Source organism: Colius striatus, chromosome 3 (assembly GCF_028858725.1).
Source record: "Colius striatus isolate bColStr4 chromosome 3, bColStr4.1.hap1, whole genome shotgun sequence".
Classification (NCBI taxonomy): Eukaryota; Metazoa; Chordata; class Aves; order Coliiformes; family Coliidae; genus Colius; species Colius striatus.
Window position 1 is genome coordinate 69,403,822 of NC_084761.1, and position 17,008 is coordinate 69,420,829.

Sequence of the window (17,008 nt, forward strand, 5' to 3'; positions counted from 1 at the left end):
AAAATTACAGCAAAGGAAATCAAGCTAAAGTATTTGTGAGAGCTAAGAGACAAAACTTACCCTGCACTCGAGAAGCAAATTAAATTCTTTTTAGACCAGAAGTCCAAAGTACCGTTCAAAACTTTTTCTGATGTTTGTTCCCAAATACAAGCCTAAAATGGCAGAATATGCAGAGCTTGCTTTGTACATAGTTTTTGCCCATTAACAACTCTGCTCTAAGCTATGTAGCACTGAGAATATGCTTGCTCCCAGTTCTGCAGCATGCGCTCTAGCAATATATAGCCGAGTATGTTTTTGAATGTGGCTATATCTCTATTTATAGGAATTCAGCATTTGAAGAAAAAAGCCTAAATTTTCTACAGAGAGCATATATCTCATAAAAGATGCCCTGATCCTTGTCTTATAAAAAGGTTTTATTTCTCAATAGAAAAGTATATTTTAAAACACAATTATTTGCTAAAAGCAATATAAAACTCTCCAGTTTAAACTTCATAAAAGTTTAACAAAACATAAATATTGTTTCCTGCTTATATTCCTATATACAGACCTTGCATTACATAGTTAAACAGTTAGAGAGAGAATAACTTCAAAACCAATGGCACACAGCTACATCAGATTCAAATTCCATGTCACACCACGCAATCACAGGAATGCAAGGAGCAGCTTAAAATCCTCAGTCACTGGATTCTTGCTTCTTTTTCCAGCTATGTTCGTATTTTCTCTGCAATAATGCACCAGTTTCCATGGTCATAGCACGAAGAAAGTATCTGAAGCTCAGGCACATTCTCTTCGATTAGAGAGCACAGCTCCCCTTCCCGAAAAACATGGTAATAACGCATAAAGGCTTTTGTATCCAACATGGCATCTGTTTGGTCCCCAACAGACACAGCTGAATCCAAAGCAGAGTCACTAGAGTCAGTTGTTGAAGTTCTTTTGAAAAACTTACTGGCATCAGAATTACCAGCACTGTCTTTATTATAGCCACAGCTGTAATCCCTGTCTTCCACTGGGCTGTTTATAAATGAAACTTCTTCACTCTTGCTCTGAGAGACACTTTGGTGTCCTCCATTTAAACTTAAATCCTTCAGTGCATCTGTGGCTGGTGACCACTCTGTTTTTTTGAGAGGCAGGCTTTCCACAAACACATCATCATCATCCAAACTTTGTTCTTTTAACAGCGCCCCGTGGTGACCTAGATCCAAACTGCAGTGTCGTGAGTGCTGAATGGGCACAGTACTGTTTGCCCATTCTCCTTCATTCTTCAGAGGCTTCAACTTGTCAGTTTGCTTGCGAAGGGCCGATTCATCGAGGGATCTGGAGAAAAACCACGAGCGGAAAGATCTTCCTAGAGCACTGTAAAATCTGTTTTCTTCTTCAGATATTTTCATGCAGCAGGCTCTGGATAAGCAGTGGTCTGTACCGTGGGAATGTTTTGAATCAGTTTCTGGCTGCAGACCGGTTTGGTAGCTGCAATCAGAGATGACTAGCTGTGCAGGGTGTATGTCTTGGCTTTTTACAGTATGCACAAACTCACCCTTATCTCCAGATCGATTTGATTCTGAAAAATGTCGTGAGCACAAGGCCTTGTTCCAAGGAACAAATACATCTTGCTTCTCAAAGTGACGATTCTTTTGTTCCATAGCCCAAACATAAATCATCATCTGACCTCCAGGTATCAATACCCTCGCCATTTCCTTTATGGCTTTGATTCTTCTTTGTTTAGTTGAGAAATGATGGATCACTGTGAAAAAGGAAAAGCATTATATATTGAATATTAGTGAAGACATAGTAGCTTCATCTTCCACCTGTTCTACATGTTTAGTCATTTTCGTTGCCATATCCGAAACATAACTCACTGCAAGTCAGCAACAGTGATGCATTTATTGGTATTACAGTGCAAGTTTACCCCAGAATGATCTTTACATTTATGTTCAATGGCTAAAACTAGGGAAATCCCAAAAAACAAAGTTGACCTCATCTCAAAATAGGGATTAAAGAATAGTCAGGCATATAACCTGGAGATTTCTGTTTCTCTATATCACCCATAAAAGATCCTAGCATGACTAGTTTTCACTTTAGGCAATATTAAGTTTGACTTTAGTTTTTGGGACACTTTTCAGACTTATCTTGCCAAAAACAGAAAATCTTTTTACAATGTAACAAATACAGGAAAATCTAATATCAGTAAAATAGTTACTCTGTATTTTCACATTAGTGCACTTTCAAAAGAGCCAGTGAGAAAACTTAGATATATTTTCCATTTCTTTAATTTTGCCTTCATACATCATTTTGGAGATTAAAAAAAAAAAAATCAAAACCAAACCATAAATATCTCAGTCTACATTGCATGTCTGAGAATGATGGGGTTGTGTTACATTATGTTATGCTGTTAAAAAATAAAAAGTCACATTCAAAATAAAAGTGTTGTTCACCACATTTGATTCTTTCTTCCAGGATCTTTCTAATTTCACTGCAATGTCAAATAAAGCTATATTTCAAGATTTTCATACTTCCTATTTACCTGAAGGAAATAATTTTCATAGCTAGAGAACAGCTAAGTCTCTCAACGACATTAACTTTTCCTGAGACTGGTCATGTTGCTCTATATGTCATCAGCACTAGATTTCATCAAAATCAATGATGTAAAGATGACTGATTGCTTAGTTTGTCTCAAGTGGATTTGGAGCCAGCCATTTCTGCATGCAAAAGATTCAATCTACCCATATAACAACTTATAATAATGGTATATGTTTTTGGCTGAAGACATGTCCATACCTTCAAAAAAATAGATTATATGTGTTGCTTGACTGAAGCCAATTCTGCTTGTAGAAACAGTGTTATTTCAACACTGCAGTTATGAAAATTCTGTCCAACTAGCCTTGTCTATATTCAAAACAATGACTAAATTACCAAGGGGAAGAAATGTAGCATTTTTACCGCAAGCCAAGAAAAGCTTTCTCGGCAGTTGATATTAATAAGGCCCTCACAAGCATCTGGCAACACAAGATAGCAAACACTGAGAAGAGTTTCCTAGTCCATATGGCCAGTATTAATTTCCAGGTACTCCTAACTCTTGTTGATATTTTCTCCAATGTTGGAAAAAAAAAACAATCAAACAAAACAAACCCCAAAATATATCTATTTATTTTCTATTTCCTTAATAAGATGGGGAAAAAGCAACTGATATTTTCTCTCATTCCGGAATTAGGCCATATATCACCAAAGATACTCCTGCAAAATAATATCAAAACTGACAGACAGTATAAGCATGAGAGCTTAGTTCATTAGACAATCAACCAACAGAATTTAAAAGCTCTATCTAAGCAACCCATTTCATTGGTTTTGTATTCCTCATGGTTATAATTACAATCAGTCTGGTGCTTCCACAGAAATACAAATCCCGTGAACAGGATTATACTAGCAAAGCCAAGAAGAGTATTTGACTATCTACATAAACACTTGCTACTTTCTGGTATGAAAAACACTTTATTTAGAATTAGGTGAACACAGGTATACCATGTTTCCATTCAAGAGGGAATAAAATCTATTATTAAGTGTACAGAAATATCACATAAACTTTTAGTCTTGACAGACCTAGAATTGGTCTTAGTCTGGAGAAGAGGAGACTGAGGGGAGATCTTATTAACATTTATAAATATCTAAAGGGTGGGTGTCAGGAGGTTGGGACATCCCTTTTTTCTATAGCAGCTAGCAACAGGACAAGGGGTAATGGGATGAAGTTGGAACACAAAAAGTCCCACTTAAACATAAGAAGAAACTATTTCACTGTGAGGGTGAGGGAGCCCTGGCACAGGCTGCCCAGAGGGGTTGTGGAGTCTCTTTCCTTGGAACCTTCAAGACCCACCTGGACATGTTCCTATGTGACCTGATCTAGGTGAATCTGCCTCTGCAGGGGGGTTGAACTAGATGATCTCTAAAGGTCCCTTCCAACCCCTACCATTCTATGATTGTGTCCCTGCAAGAAGTAAGAATTATAGAATTGTTTAGGTTGGAAAAGACCTTTAAGATCATCAAGTCCAACCATTAACTCAGCAATGCTGCATCCACTGCTAAACCACGTCCCTAAGCTCCACATCTATGTGTCTTAAGTATCTCCAGGAATGGTGACAAAACAGCTTTCCTGGGCAGTCTGTTCCAATGCTTGGCAACCCTTTCAGTGAAGAAGATTTTCCTACTATTCAGTCTAAACCTCCCTAGTGTAACTTGAGGCTATTTCCTCTTGACCTGTTGCTTATTAATTGGAAGAAGAGACTGACCTCCAACTAGCTACAACATCCTTTCAGGTAGCTTTAAAGAGCGATCATGTTTCCGCTCAGCCTCCTCTTCTCAAGTCTAAACAACCCCAACTCCCTCAGCTTTTCCTCATGAAGCTTGTTCTCTATATCCTTCACCAGTTTTATTGCCCATCTCTGGAACACATTCGAGCGTCTCAGTGTCCCTCTTGTAGTGAAGGGTCCAGAACTTAACAGAGTATTAGAGCTGTGGCCTCACCAGTGTCAAGTACAGACAGCCAATAACTCCCCTGGTCCTGTTGGCCTTCTGATACACACCAGGATGCCATTGGCCAATCAACAACAACTAGTTCAAGAAGAGCAGAGTTAAAAAAGTAGACTGTAATTGAGTAATATAACTATACCTCATCTACTCTTTTCCAGTTAATACTTCTCAAATTATGAGTAATATTTTCAAAAAGAGGTCAGAGGACTTACGAGGCTGAGATACTTCACTCATAGAATCACAGAATCATAGAATGGTAGGGGTTGGAGAAGACCTCTAAAGATCATCTAGTCCAACCCCCCTGCTTAAGCAGGTCAACCTAGATCAGGTCACACAGGAACGTGTCCTGGTGGGTTTTGAAGACCTCCAGAGAAAGAGATTTCACACCCTCCCTGGGCAGCCTGTGCCAGGACTCTGTCACCCTCACAGGAAAGAAGTTTTTCTTTATGTTTAAGGGTGACTTTTTGTGTTCCAGCTTTGTCCATTACCCCTTTCCTGTTGTTGGACACTACATAAAACTGTGTTGCCTCATTGTCTTGACATACACCTTTTAAATACTTTTAAGTGTTAATGAAGTCCCCCTACAGTGTCCTCCAAGCTGAACAGTCCTAGATCCTACAACCTTTCCTCATAGGAGAGATGTTCCACTCCCCTGATTATCTTGGTGTCCCTGTGCTGGACTCTCTCCAGCAGTTCCCTATCCCTCTTGAGCTGGGGACCCTAGAACTGGACACAGGACTCCAGCTGAGGCCTCAGCAGGGCAGAGTAGAGGTAGAAGAGAACCTCTCTCTCGACTTGCTGTTCACACTCTTCTTGATGCATCCCAGGATGCCATTGGCCTTCTTGGCCATGAGGGCACATTGCTGGCTCATGTTCAGTTTATTGGCAACTAGGACTCCCAGGTCTCTCTCTGCAGAGCTGCTCTCCAGCAGGTCAATCCCCAGCCTGTACTGGTGCATGGGGTTGTTCCTTCCCAGATGCAGGACTCTGCACTTGTCCTTGTTGAACCTCATGAGGTTCTTCTCTGCCCAACTCTTCAGCCGGTCAAGATCCCACTGAATGGCAGCACAGCCTTCTGGGGAATCAGCCAGTCCTCCCAGTTTGGTGTTATCAGCCAACTTGCTGAGGGTACACTCTGTCCCCTCATCCAGGTCCTTGATGAAGATGTTGAACAAGACTGAGCCCAAAACCAACCCCTGTGGAACCCCACTGGTCACAGGACTCCAACTTGACACAGTTCCATTGATCACCACCCTCTGGGATCTGTCATTCAGCCAGTTCTCCATCCACCTCACTGTCCACTCATCCAAGCCACACTGCCTGAGCTTTCCTATGAAGATGTTATGGCAGATGGTGTCAAAAGCCTTACTGAAGTCAAAGGAGATGACATCTGCTGCTCTCCCCTTATCTAGCCAGCCAGTTATACTCCCATGGAATACTATCAGTTTCGTCAAGTAGGATTTTTTAAATTACTCACTTTAGACAACAGGCATTTGTATGGCTCTAAATTTTTATTTCATGACTATTCTAAGAGAAATATGTACTTGAAACACATATTAGTTAACATGATTCAAATTCTGCTATAGAGAAAGCAAGTTTTTCAATTTCAATGCATTTGCTGGTTAAAACAGATCCTAAGAGGGAGATAAGAGTTTATCTTGTCCACCTAATCTGTTTAAACTGTGAGCAGCCCTATTTACATCACTTTTTACTTGTTTAAAATGCATGCTGGAAGGAAATCTTTTCTCCACAGGGTGAACAAGACCACATATAAACAAACAAATGATCTACATGCTTCTTTGGTCAACAGTGCCTCTGTACAATGGAATTGATTCTTTTTTTAACACGTTTACCACATTTCAGCAATATCTGCTGTGATTCTAAGGGAATTGTTTCAAAACAGATTGAACTGAAATTAAGATGCATGGAAATAAAAGGATCCCCAAAAATGTGTATTAGCTGTGGGACAGAATGCATATGTGTTGTCTTACCTCCAATGGAAATTACTGCATTGAAGCACTGGTCCCTAAAGGGAAGGTTAAGGTTGTCACATACAAGAACTTCATCATTTTTCTTCCTTGCAATTTCTACCAGTGGTCCACAGTAATCACAGCCGAGACTATACACCTGACTGTTGACACTCAGATATTTTCCAGTTCCACAACCTAAAAAAACAATCATACTAGATCAGAAGATGTACCTTCCAAACATTTGCTACCCCTCCCCAAGTAATGCTTTCGCCTGCTAGCCTGACTGCTACAGGGCTCATTTGGATTGCTTAAAATTACATGTTCACATCATCAGGAGTGTAACAGTACCAAGAAAAATACTCATTGCACAGCTCTGTGTAATAGAAGGTTATGCATACTTCTCTGGAGAAGAACAGTAAGTGCAGGTGGGAGGAGGAATGAGTAGTCCTCTGCAGACACTATTCAGTATCTCAGAGGAAAAAAACAACCATGCTACCTCATACTAAGCCTTTATATAGCCTGGTAACCTGTTCCCAACAATGAGCATAAATGAGCCCCCAGGAAAGAGCAAGAACAGGGTAGACATTATGACTCGTAAGCATTGTGACTCCTTTCCTCAGTACCCTTCTGTATTGAGTCTGATTGAGATAGTGGTAATTTTCCACAGCAGCCCTCACAGTGTTATGTCTTCTGTTGGTGGCAAGAAACATGTTTGATAGCACATCAGTGTTTTGGCTACTGCTTACACAGTATCGTGTACCACAGCCCTGATTCTCGGGAAGTGGCTGGAGATCACTGTTGATGGGAAGTAGAGAGTAACATCTTTATTTGTTCTGCTTCTCACACACATGGCTTTGCTGTTCCTTTATTACACTTTATGTATTTTATTAAACTGCATTTATCTCAACCCCTCTCTGGCTTGCTGAGGAGGGGTGTGATGGAGTGGCATGGTGGGCACCTGGCATCCAGCTAAGGTCAAACCACCACACCTTCTACTTTTCAACTACTTTCTGTTCAGAGGTTTTCATGAAGTTAGTGTGTTTTGTCTTTTTAGTGATCTGCAATAGATCTGTCTTCCAAGTACTTCCCCAGCCTTTGCCAAATCCCACACAGCAACTCTCCAATGCATCCCATTTATCTGCAAGAAGTCCTAAACAGCTGTCACTGTCACAAGTCAGTAAGGACAGTTTTAACTTCAGATACTGACTCAAAAATAACTGTGAATCATAAAAATCCCTGCCATGTCGTAGACACATCCTGTCTTTGTGCCAATGCATTGTAACAAACATAAACGTAATGAACTGTTCCAGAATGTCTTCCATCTAAAACTGTGTCTTCTCATGGACCATGCTGTACTAAATTGAAATCTTTCAGGGTTTTCTCCAATACCATATGCACAACAGGCACTTTTCAAAATTAGATTAGGAAAAATTCACCACAGTTATTGGTCAGTAGTGAAGAATAATTTCTGAAAGTTGACAGCCAAGCAACGGGGTGGCAGCTTGGCAAAGAGAACCATCTCAGTATTGGTAATTCAATTTAAAGGCCTGGAGTTATCTTTAGAAACATCACCGCTTCTGCTCTCATTGATGTTAATGTGCACCATTATCTAGAGAGACAGCACAGGATCTGCTGGAGAACAGCACAACACTTCAGTGGAGAAAAAAGAGCATATTTCTAAAGTAAAAAGCAAGCACTACTCTTTGAAGTAAAACTTGAAAGAAATTGAAAAGATTCATATTGTTAATGTATTTCAAGGAATATATGCAATAAAACATGAAGCTCTGTATGTTAGAAAGAGTAAGTTTTAAAATTATTATCAAGTTTTATTGGTTATTGTGTCTGCAGAAGGAACACATTTAACCAAACATATGTTGCTGTAGAAGATTTAGTTGCTTAATACATGGGTTTTGGTGGAGTGCTGTCACCATGAGTTTTTGGAAATACAGAGTCCTCTCTGGAATGAAGCTCAGTAGTGACAACACTATTCATACTCTAAAATATCTACATTTTCAGGATATTCACATTTAAATGAGTCATCAGGAGGTGGATTCCTTCATGAACAACGGCCATGCTATTGTTATTTATTTTGCTGAATGAACAATAAAATGACAATTAGACAAAATTACCTTTTATTCTGACCTCATTACCATGCCTCATGTAAAGCTAGCAAAAACAAGTATTTTAATACAAAGTGGCATTAAATAGAAGAGAAAGTTATCAATTGAACGTTTCATTTTGAAACTTTTGGTGCCACTGGGTAACCTTCCTCCCAAAATATGTCTCAAAAATAAACACAATAGTCACATTCCCGTAGAGTTTATTAAACATCATAAAAGGAGGTAGCTTTTGTGCCCTTATGGTACTATTCTTATTGGCAACTGTAAGCATCTACCTCCTCTCCAAATGTTTCATGCATTTAAAATATTTCATCTGAAACTGTAACAGAGTGGCCTTGTTGTCAGCAACCACTGTGATGCCTGCTGATAAAGCCTCAAAGAATTTCAGCTGAGCTTCAAATGACTTCTACTGAGGTGACAAAAAAAAATTGATGGAGAAATATCATGTTAAGTTGGCTGCTAAATCTGTGTATACCAAAGGATATCTCCCGAGATTATTAGTGAGAATGGAGTAAACATATAAAAGAAGACATATATTCAAAATAAGAGCAATCGAGTAATTTTGGAGTGCTGCTCCAGCAGAAAAATGATATGTTATACTTCAATTATGGATTACAACATCTTCAAGGAACAGTTTCCTCTGAGAGGATAAGGCTGATGTATAATTTATTGTGTACATTTATTACACTTTTCTGTGTAAAAGCATTTTATTAGTCTAAGCAGTGAGGGAAATCCAGTGATACGGAGGAGCATCTTGATTTGCGTTGATGTGCTGAACTCCTAATACAAACACAAATCAAGCACATCAGGATCTGGAAACCACAAAAAAGTCTGGAGATGTTATAGAAAATCAATATATAAATTCAACATGTACAGAAGAGAAGACCATAGCAGGAAAATGAGGTTTTGGTGTCTATATTAAGGATCAAAGGGACATTCTGAGATGACAATTGGTTTGGGTTTTTTTCAAAGAGTGTTCATATCAGATTTCTCTTATGTTAAAGCCATGATAGGAGGAGTTTTAGAACATATGACAGGCATTACATTGCAGACCAGCAGTACTCAAAGCAAGAGATCTAAAGAAACTGAATTATGAAAGAATAGAAACATTAACATAATTTTTTTAATAGAGCTCCAAGGAAATGACAGAATAAGTCTGTTGAGAAACTACTAGTAGATTAAAGTGGAGCTCAAACAAAGCAAGGCAAAAATCATATTTACTTGTTACCCGATAGACTGTGAAGGAAATAAATCAAGCAGTATACAGCATCTAATTTGAGTTTTTAAATTATTTTAAAGTAATCTTTAAAACAAATTTAAACAACTCATAAAAACCATTGTTCCAAAAGATACATACAATTAGCATGTAAACTAATAAAGTCGACAGACAATCTTTCACACCACCCCCAAGAATGTCTTACCTATGTCAGCAACAAGACTGCCAGGCTTTTGCTCCAGCAGAAAATTTCGAACACGAGGCCATGCTTTGCTCTGCAGATCACTGAAGTAGGCAGCTGTATTTTCATACACACTATGCACGTGCTGCTTTTCTAGTTGTGTAGCCTCATGTTCCATCCTGAAAACGTTATGAAGAACGATTATGTATACCAAAGCACTATTGTAGACTTTGCATTTTATAGGCATGCATAATTCAGGACCTTGTAAGTTTACATTCACCAAATCATTACACCCATTACAACTATCAGTCATCATAGTTACAAAAAGGGTCTTTACTCAAAAAATCTGATTTTATTTCATGAAAGTAAAAAAAAATATTGAACGTATCATCTTGCTCAAGGAGCATTATAAAACTACACGTGTCTGTTCAATAAGATGCACATTCCTAAGTAAGTTCACTGATGTAGCAAAAGCTTATCTTCTGCAAAACAGTCTGTATTCAGTAGAAGTGCAGAATGATTAAGAACAGTAAGTTAAGTATAAACTTTCCAGTTGTAGCTAAAGTGAGTAGAAAGGCAAACTATTAGTATATTTAAAGTATAGCATAGGCTCTGACTAAAGCTCCTACCCTCTAAAAGTGATGAGTTGTTTGAACTTTTTCAGCAACAAAACTCTGATTTCCTTGTTTCCTCTCTGTTATCTTGTATTCTGGTTTAATGAGTCATACAAAAGGTGTCACTTTTCAGACTTTTAATATTACTCCTAAACTCATATAAAACACCAAGCAGATGCAGACACTGAATCCCTTTATACAGAATCTTATATTTTCCTTAAGATTTCTCCTCATCCAAGCACCAACCAGGTCAGACTTTAATGTAGGATGAAGGCTGATGAGATTACATTTCAAAGTGGTAAGGTATTCTTCAAATTAATTCAAATTGCCTGTTTATTCAGGAAATATTCCTTCCCATTATCTAAACAGAACTTGTTTAATTATCCAAGTACTCAGCAGAGATTAAACTCTGCTTCCAAAGTTCTTCCAAGAAACTCAGCAAGAACTCTTGATAATACATCAAGATGAAATTATAAAAGTGACTCCTTTGACTGCATTTGAAAATGTCAGAAGCAGACTTTAAAACACACAAGTTCTTCTTTTTCTTTGTTTTTCAAATAATTTTAAAATCATAATAAAAATGTTGATCTCTGTCACTTTTATTGTTGAAAGAAGTTATTAAAAGATTTTTAATAAAATATTGCACATGATAACAAATAATGTGAGCTCTTCAAAACACCTGTCCTACAAACACAATATTTTTAATGGAAAAAATTGGAGTTAATCTGATTGACTAAAAAAACCCTATATATTCCAAGTTGAGTGTATGTGAGTGCTTACAAGAAGAGTATATAAGACTTGATCCATTTCCTTGGTTTTAGGTATTCTGCCATATAGGTGATGAGATCAAATTGCTATAATTGTCACAGTCTATTACATAGAATCACAGAATCTTAAGGGTTAGAAGGCACCTTGAAAGATCATCCAGCCCAACTCCCCTGACAGAGCAGGACCATCTAGAGCAGGTCACACGGGAACTTGTCGAGGTGGGTTTTGAATGTCTTCAGAGAACAAGACTCCACAAACCATCTGGGCAGTCTGTTCCAGTGCTCCATCATCCTCACAGTGAAGAAATTCTTCCTTGTATTTCTTTGGAACCTCTTGTGTTCCAGTTTATACCCATTGCCCTTTGTCCTGTCATTGGACATCATTGAGAACAGCCTGGCTCCACCCTCCTGACACCCACCCTTTACATATTTGTAAACATTAATGAGGTCACCCCTCAGTCTCCTCCAAGACAAAGAGCCTCAGCTCCCTCAGCCTTTCATTATACAGGTGATGCTCCACTCCTTTCATCATCTTTGTGGCCCTGCACTGAACTCTGTCGAGCAGTTCCCTGTCCTTGAACTGAGGGGCACAGAACTGGACACAATATTACAGGTGTGGTCTCACAGGGCAGGATAGAGGGGGAGGAGAACCTGTCTCAACCTGCTAACCACAGCCCTTCTAATACACTTCAGGATGCCATTGACCTTCTTGGCCAATTGCTGGCTCATGGTCATCCTGCTGTCCACCAAGACCCCCAGGCCCCTTTCCCCTACACTACTCTCTAACTGTAGTATCTCTCTTTAAAATCTTTACATTCAATGTTTTCACAATCTTTCTTCTTTCTAATGAGGTCAAAATTTTTATTTTATGGTGCATTAGCTCACTTTTTACTAGCTGAAAATGAATAAATAATTAAATAAATAAATAAGCAAATAAATATCACATAACATTCAGTAACAGTATAGTCAATTCCTACTAGGCACAATTTCAGTGTTACTTTGAAGAGTGCAAAACTATAACAGACTGAACAACAGAAGTAGATAGCACTGAAACAGATTTGAAATGATTGTACATGTGCCAGAAGTTACTCAATCAGAACTTTTCCCAGAATGCCATTTCAAGTAACATAGTCAAACAGGATGGGTTAGTTGCAGTAATTCCAAATTATTATTCATAAGAGCCAAAAACCTATCATCTTTTTCTTACTTGACCTTTAAATAAAACAAACAAATTGGGTGTTTTATGACTGCAGCTATCTTTCTCCTCTGCCTCAGAACATACTCTATTTTGTTGTTCAACTGCATAGAAATCCTCTGTTTATAAGCAGAAATTCCAAAGACTAACAATCATTTATTTTCTTTTGTCATCTGACATGCTCCTTGCTGTGGTTTATATTTCATGTTTGGTTACTATGTGGTTTGGTGTTTCCAAGTGTTTTTATCTTTCCACTTGAAGCTCTTTGTTCCATCTTTGCAGTTCTTAAAAAAAAAAAAAAGAAGAATGTTTTCAATCACTCATACCCAGTTCCAAATGCTACAGAAATTCCAGTGTATGCCAAGTACAAAAAAAAGCTGTCTGAACTTAAGGTTAATTTTGATAATTTAAATAAATATAAAAGCTGACTTGGATTTCACTTGGACGATGGTAAGAATTTTCACATTGATGCAATGTTATATTACACTTTTCCTAAAATAGCTTTATTGAATTTCAGTGTAGGTTGAAATTTGGCTTAGTTTCCTACTAAAACACAAGACCATTAAGATTTTTCCTTTAACTTTCTCTTTCACTGAGACTCATACTGAGCCTTCTGCTATATGGGACATGCTAGACAGTTCCATGTATTACAACACTACATTACAGGTTGGGGGGGTTTAAGATACATTTAATAAACACTTTCAAGCTAATAATTTGGTTATAATCTTAGAATAACAGCAATCTACTAAAATACAAATTCTTTTATATACTATTTCATTACAATTTCCATTGCTGTTGTTTAAATTTTGTAGATAATTAAGTCATATGCTGAGATTAGACTTGCCAGTTTGACTTTCCAGCCAAGATCCAGAATACTATCAGGTTTTACTCTGCAGCACAGCAGGGAAATGTCCTAGCAATACATCTCTTCATTTCCATTTTTATGAAAGGCAAGAAATCCATGGAATCTGACTGGACCTGCAGCTGTACCAATTTTCTATTAGTCTAATTTCACTGAAAATGTCAGAAACTATGTAAAATTTACAACTTAACCTCAATATCTCTTCCTACTATGAACAAAAAGAACCATTACAACGTCTTTGGTTTGAAAGGACCAGACAGTATCTCTGTTGCACATGGAATATAGAAAATGTTCAATTCGCACAACTTCTGGATTGTAACTTCCAGGATAGTTGCAAAGCCTTTTTTGCAAAAGAGGTAATGAAATCCAAGATGTTCAGAAACCCTGCTGCTTCAGCATCTGCTCCAATTCTCATTTAAGTTACCTGAAAGCTGACTGATAAGGCCAGTAAAGAGCATAAGGTGGTAATTACGGGCACGGACATGCTTCCGCATGCTCAGTTCTCTTTTTGTGCTTATGCTCCTGTCAAAGGTCTCGTGCAGAGACTTGTTGCAGAGTAGGGAGTGTGCAGTAAATTGGCACCTAGCTGTTCAGTCATTCTGCAGCAAGTCTTGACAAGTCCCCAAAAACACGGATATAGCTTAGGAAATGTCAACCTCTTGCAAACAAGCAGTTTGGATAACAAATTAAGAAAGAGCTGGATTCTCTTCCCTTTCAACGTTCCCTGGTCACTGAGGTTTGTTCAGGAGACTACAACAGACTCTCATTGCAGCTGATCTATGAACTGAGAAAACCGAATGAAAGTTGTAGTATGAATTTCTCCCGAACTTGTGGGGAAATGGATCCACCCTTCACCATATGTAACTGGGGTATATGAACAAAACTGTTTGAAAGTAAATAGGTTATAGTCCATTGACTCCTAAAAAAAATAAAGTAAAATAAAAAATAAACTAAAATTTTACTGTTTTCTGGGAGGTGAAAGGAATTGTAGAAACATGCTATCATATATTTTCGCACCTACATATCTCACTAAAAGTTCCCTGACTCCAAGGTAATCTGATTTCTTCCTTTTCCATTAACATTTTGCAGCCTTTTAGACAACTTTTCAAGGATACTGCTTTAAGGAAAGTCATGCTGCTTGGAAATTTTCTAATGCTGATGAAGCAATAAATGCATTTAACCACCTGACCTTGAAATGATAACAACCAAAAATTAATAATCCCTGTTTCCAACATTTTTTAAAAATCAAGATAATTTTGAGGGGTGGGGGAGAGTTTTCAGATTTTTGTCTTTTTTTTTGTCTGCCTTGCAATTCTGCCTAACTGTATTAAACAGCCTATCCTCAAGTGGACAAAAACAATTGCTGGCTCCCAGCTGCAAGGGATGCCCTGACACTGAAGCACAGGGTCCAAAACCACTGCCTCTATCACAGCCTATGCAAAGCTTTCCACACCTTTCTGCAGTTCCTCTGAATCTCTCAAAGTCTCCCTCATCTACCTGAAGTTACCCTCTCCTATGCACCTACAATTTTCACATATTTCTCCATCTACCTTAGCATATGCTCTATCATCACCTTCATTTAATTTGATGTATAATATTGTTAAGTCTTGACCTGGCTCATGTTCAGTTCCTCCTTGCCTCTGTTTCCAGGCCACTCAAAATATCTGGAACATGTTCCAAACTTTTTGTCAATGGCCTCTTGGAAGCATCCTGAGATTTTCACAGTCGTCATCAAAACCTGTATTGCTTGTATTTGTCTTCAAATCAATTTGTTTTGATTAAATTTGAGCCACAGGCTTGCTTCTCTCTTGCAACTGCAGATTTTCTCTAAACCTTTGATGAGCAGCAGGAAATTATGTAACTGAGTCTGAGAGTCAGATATGCAATGTTTTGGTCTACTAACGAGGGTCCCTCTTAGTATACTCTTCATGCACTAATGGGATTTGTCAATCCCATTTTGGATTAGGGGAACTCCAACTTCAAGGATCTAGGAAATCCAGCACAGTCATATCTCTCATTATTGCAAGAGCAACATAAATCTTGGTTGCCCATGCAACTCTACCTACAGATGCAATAACCTAACTAACCACTGGCCTTAAATCTAATAGTATCAATCACAAGGGCCAGGTCTACATCCAACAGTGCCCTGGTCTCCAGCAAACAAAATCTGCAGCTGTAGCTGATTCTAACAGCTAAGTAAAAAGTGAGGTAGTCCAATTTGCACACCGTCCCCAGGTCTACAGAACAGGGAGAACAATTTATACAGTGAGAAATACTTCCAGTTTACTTCCAGTTTGCTTCAGAATTACCAGTCTTTTCATTCAAAACTAAGTATCCATGGAAAGCTAATTGTACAGTCCCAATGGACATCTGTAAAGTAAAGTCTTTTTTTTCAAGCAAAGACAAAAATCCAGTTGATCTCCAACTGCAAAACCTCATTGCAGCCCTTTTCAAAAACAGACATTAAGGTTGTCTTATCAGCATTTTGCTTACCCTTAGGATTGAATTTATAAATCGCAGTAATAACTCCCATTCTGATCAACAGAACTTTCTCTTTTCACAAACTGGACTATGATGACATACTAAATTGCTTCCAGATACGAATCATTACGTAAAACAGCTTTACTAGTAAATAAAGGATGATGAAACAAAATAATAGGAATCTTGCCAAGCTGCAATGAAAGTTTAGCAAGAGGATACAGTAGGAGATGATTTGCTTACATAAGGCTAAGAGCTCTGGTAATTAATTTCACTCATGCATGAACTGTTATAATCCTCTGAAAATGCACAGCCTGAAATCAGAGAAACGGGAACTCCATGTAGCATATCCAAAACCCTGCTGAGGTGAAGTCCTGATTCAGGACCCTTCCTTCAGTAAAATCTGGCAAAATCTGAAGTGAAAAAGAAAGAACTGAGACACATTTGACAAGAATAACTGTTAGTTGAAACCTTCACTGTGAACCTAGAATTTTAAAGCGGTTTCATTGATTGAAATAAAGACACTGTTATCGTATTTTTTTCTTACTAAAAAATAGAGAACCTTGCCCTAATGAAAAATTAGAAGCATGGAGGATATTCTTTTGAGATCTTTGACTAAAAAAGTCCATGGTTCAAGTTCAAGCTCTAGTTACTCAAAATGACCACTATTCCCCAGCACATTCATATTCCCAGCTTTATTTCCAGTCCAGACAGAACCTAGTACTATTCACTGCACATTCTTGGATCAGTTAATCATTTATTTTTCCCCTTGCTGGTTTGCATTTAGGGTCATAGTTTACATAGCTGAAACATTGGATTTATTTCACTAAGCAAACGGATTTATTTCACTAAGTACGTAAAACTACTTCTGAAGCTAGGTAATATTCTGCTAAGATGACAATGCACAAAACATGGCTCCTTTGCCATTAAAAAACAACGAAGGAAGAAGCATACTAGCGCAGAAATTGCACAGCCTCCTTAAGTTGTTCATCTTTACCTGCACATTGAAACTCATAAATCAGAAGCCAGCAAAGAGAGTCCTACTATTAGAGTCCCACACAATCAAAAATTCCTGATTCTAAATGTG

The 17,008-nt window shown here is 38.1% G+C and overlaps 1 protein-coding gene across 4 annotated transcripts in view; it reads right to left on the reverse strand.

The window, feature by feature from the left end:
- Positions 1 to 490: 490 nt before the first annotated feature.
- Positions 491 to 17,008, reverse strand: part of TRMT9B (tRNA methyltransferase 9B (putative)) — an 82,996-nt gene continuing 66,478 nt past the window's right edge. For all 4 annotated transcript variants that reach the window (XM_061993441.1, XM_061993443.1, XM_061993442.1 and 1 more), the window contains 3 exons: positions 10,030 to 10,184; positions 6,510 to 6,683; positions 491 to 1,741 (listed from right to left, as the gene is read on the reverse strand). In XM_061993441.1, coding sequence (XP_061849425.1) covers positions 705 to 1,741; positions 6,510 to 6,683; positions 10,030 to 10,184 — 1,366 coding nt within the window. In that variant the 3' untranslated portion in view covers positions 491 to 704. The remainder of the gene's footprint in view (positions 1,742 to 6,509; positions 6,684 to 10,029; positions 10,185 to 17,008) is intronic.